Raw genomic sequence first — 2,039 nt, 5'->3', positions numbered from 1 at the left:
ATATATATATATATATATATATATTTAAAAAGTTTAAGGTCAAATAAGCAGAACGCGTGGAGTGTATCTGGCCATATGCAAGACGTATTCGGGCGCGGAAGATTGTAGATTATGACAGCGTGTTTTCATTTGGGCATTTCAATGGATTAACTTTCTTTTTCCATTATTTATTAATATATATAATCACTTGCAGATGAGGCATGGTGCCTTCTCGGCACTTAACAAAGAGTTTTCCCTCTGAATTCTGAAGATTATTGCTACCATTTAATAGTTAAAGACTAGTTGGTTCTGGATTCTTACATATACTCTTATTTGGAACAAGTTTATCTTCATCACACATATACCAAGTACATGGTTACCCAACTGCTATATCTGCATATCACATATTTGGATTTCAGTTATTTCGGAATAGATTACCACGATTTTTCCAGTTCAACCAGGTGCAAGATCTAGCGCATGAAAATGCAACAGTTCTACAGCTTTTAAACAGCAGAACTATATTATTAGACGGCCAAATTTTGAAAGTTCTTGATTCCAATACAAGTGTCATATAATCTCCAAACAACATAATTTATTGGATATGGGTGAAATACATTATTCTAAAGCTAAACAGCAACATTATTAGAGATTATTTCACTTTGACGCTACAATATTTGGGACCTTCAAGCAGATGCCTCATAGAGTGAAACACTAAATTCGATATAAGAAATGAAGAGCGGGCAGGAGGAGAGATCTCTAGACATAGACGCAACTCATATGATAAAGCAGTAGAAAATACTATCAGTACCACTCATAGAGTGTGACATTCACCCGGAGACGGAAGTATACATCTCCCTCATAAGCATCAGTAGAGATGGTGGCAATTCCTCTTGCCATTAAAAAATCTCCGGTGCCTCCAACAACAGATATATCTCTGTATTTAGTAAGTATTGGGTCAGCTCCAACGAATGTGATGGTGCCTTTGTAGTCTGTTGAACTCAGCACGAAAGTGAATCCAAGCCAGGCACTGAAGGTATTCTTCATGTCATAGAAATAGAATCCCTGAGCTCTTCCCACAGGGGGGGAGTGAAAATTATTGTCTAGAGTGATTGGATCATCGAACACCGCCAGGTCTCCAAAGTGGTTGTCTTTTGCAGCGAGATGTGTGAGGTTAGCCCCGTGGGGAGCACCCACAAGCGTAGATGTTGCGTTCTTGGCGTTGGTGCCATCATAGATTACGTCGTGGAAATACAACACCAGATTCTTACTGGGCCTTCGAAATGGGTACTTGTTCCACCCATGCCCATAGGTAGTTTGCAACAACAAAGTGGACACTAGAAGCCATACAAAGCACAAGTACACGCCTCCATTATTATTCTTGATCGCCATTGCCAATGTTATAAAAGTAAATATCGAACAAGATGTGAGATAGGGAAAACAATGCAAGGATAAGTAGAGTAGCAAGACAAAGCTTCATTGCAACTGCTGAGTGTAATGGCCATACAACTCTTTATATAGAAACTTAATCTGTGCACTAGTGGCTTGGTACATGTGCAAATTTGAATAAACAAACAACTTAGCTTTCTCTGTCAGTATGGGTATCTGCTTGGGCCGGTGAGTAATTAAGGACCATGGCCACTGGCTCGTTTAACGTCCAATCTGAAGCCATCCAAGTTTATTGATTTTGTAAAGATCTATTATATAGAAACTTAATCTGTGCACTAGTGGCTTGGTACATGTGCAAATTTGAATAGAAAAACAACTTAGCTTTCTCTGTCATTATGGGTATCTGCTTGGGCCGGTGAGTAATTAAGGACCATGGCCACTCGGTCGTTTAACGTCCAATCTGAAGGCATCCAATTTTATTGATTTTGTAAGATCGTTGTGTTGAAACTTAAAATTCGATTGCGTGCTTGCCCTGTAACAGGATAATCATGACAAATTCTTCTACGGGGTTGGTGGAAGAATGGAAAGCGAACCGGACACGTGGTCATTACTTTCAACGGAATCAAACATCATTCTCACGGAACGCGGAGTAGGTGGGGCGTGGACGATTCTCC

The 2,039-nt window shown here is 39.8% G+C and overlaps 1 protein-coding gene across 1 annotated transcript; it reads right to left on the bottom strand.

The window, feature by feature from the left end:
- Positions 1-551: 551 nt before the first annotated feature.
- On the bottom strand, positions 552-1,613 carry LOC149197974 (dirigent protein-like). Its single transcript, XM_089404031.1, has one exon. The coding sequence runs from the start codon at positions 1,366-1,368 to the stop codon at positions 781-783; it is 588 nt and encodes a 195-aa protein (XP_089260157.1). The 5' UTR covers positions 1,369-1,613; the 3' UTR covers positions 552-780.
- Positions 1,614-2,039: the final 426 nt, after the last annotated feature.

The sequence above is a fragment of the Pinus tabuliformis genome, chromosome 2_2, assembly GCF_031772625.1.
Source record: "Pinus tabuliformis cultivar Carrire ecotype Pingquan chromosome 2_2, CPIR1, whole genome shotgun sequence".
NCBI lineage: Eukaryota > Viridiplantae > Streptophyta > Pinopsida > Pinales > Pinaceae > Pinus > Pinus tabuliformis.
This window is presented reverse-complemented; position numbering and strand designations above follow the sequence as displayed.

Bases quoted from the DNA above. Each gene is read 5' to 3' on its own strand.
- LOC149197974 (XM_089404031.1), bottom strand. From the start codon at position 1,368: ATGGCGATCAAGAATAATAATGGAGGCGTGTACTTGTGCTTTGTATGG.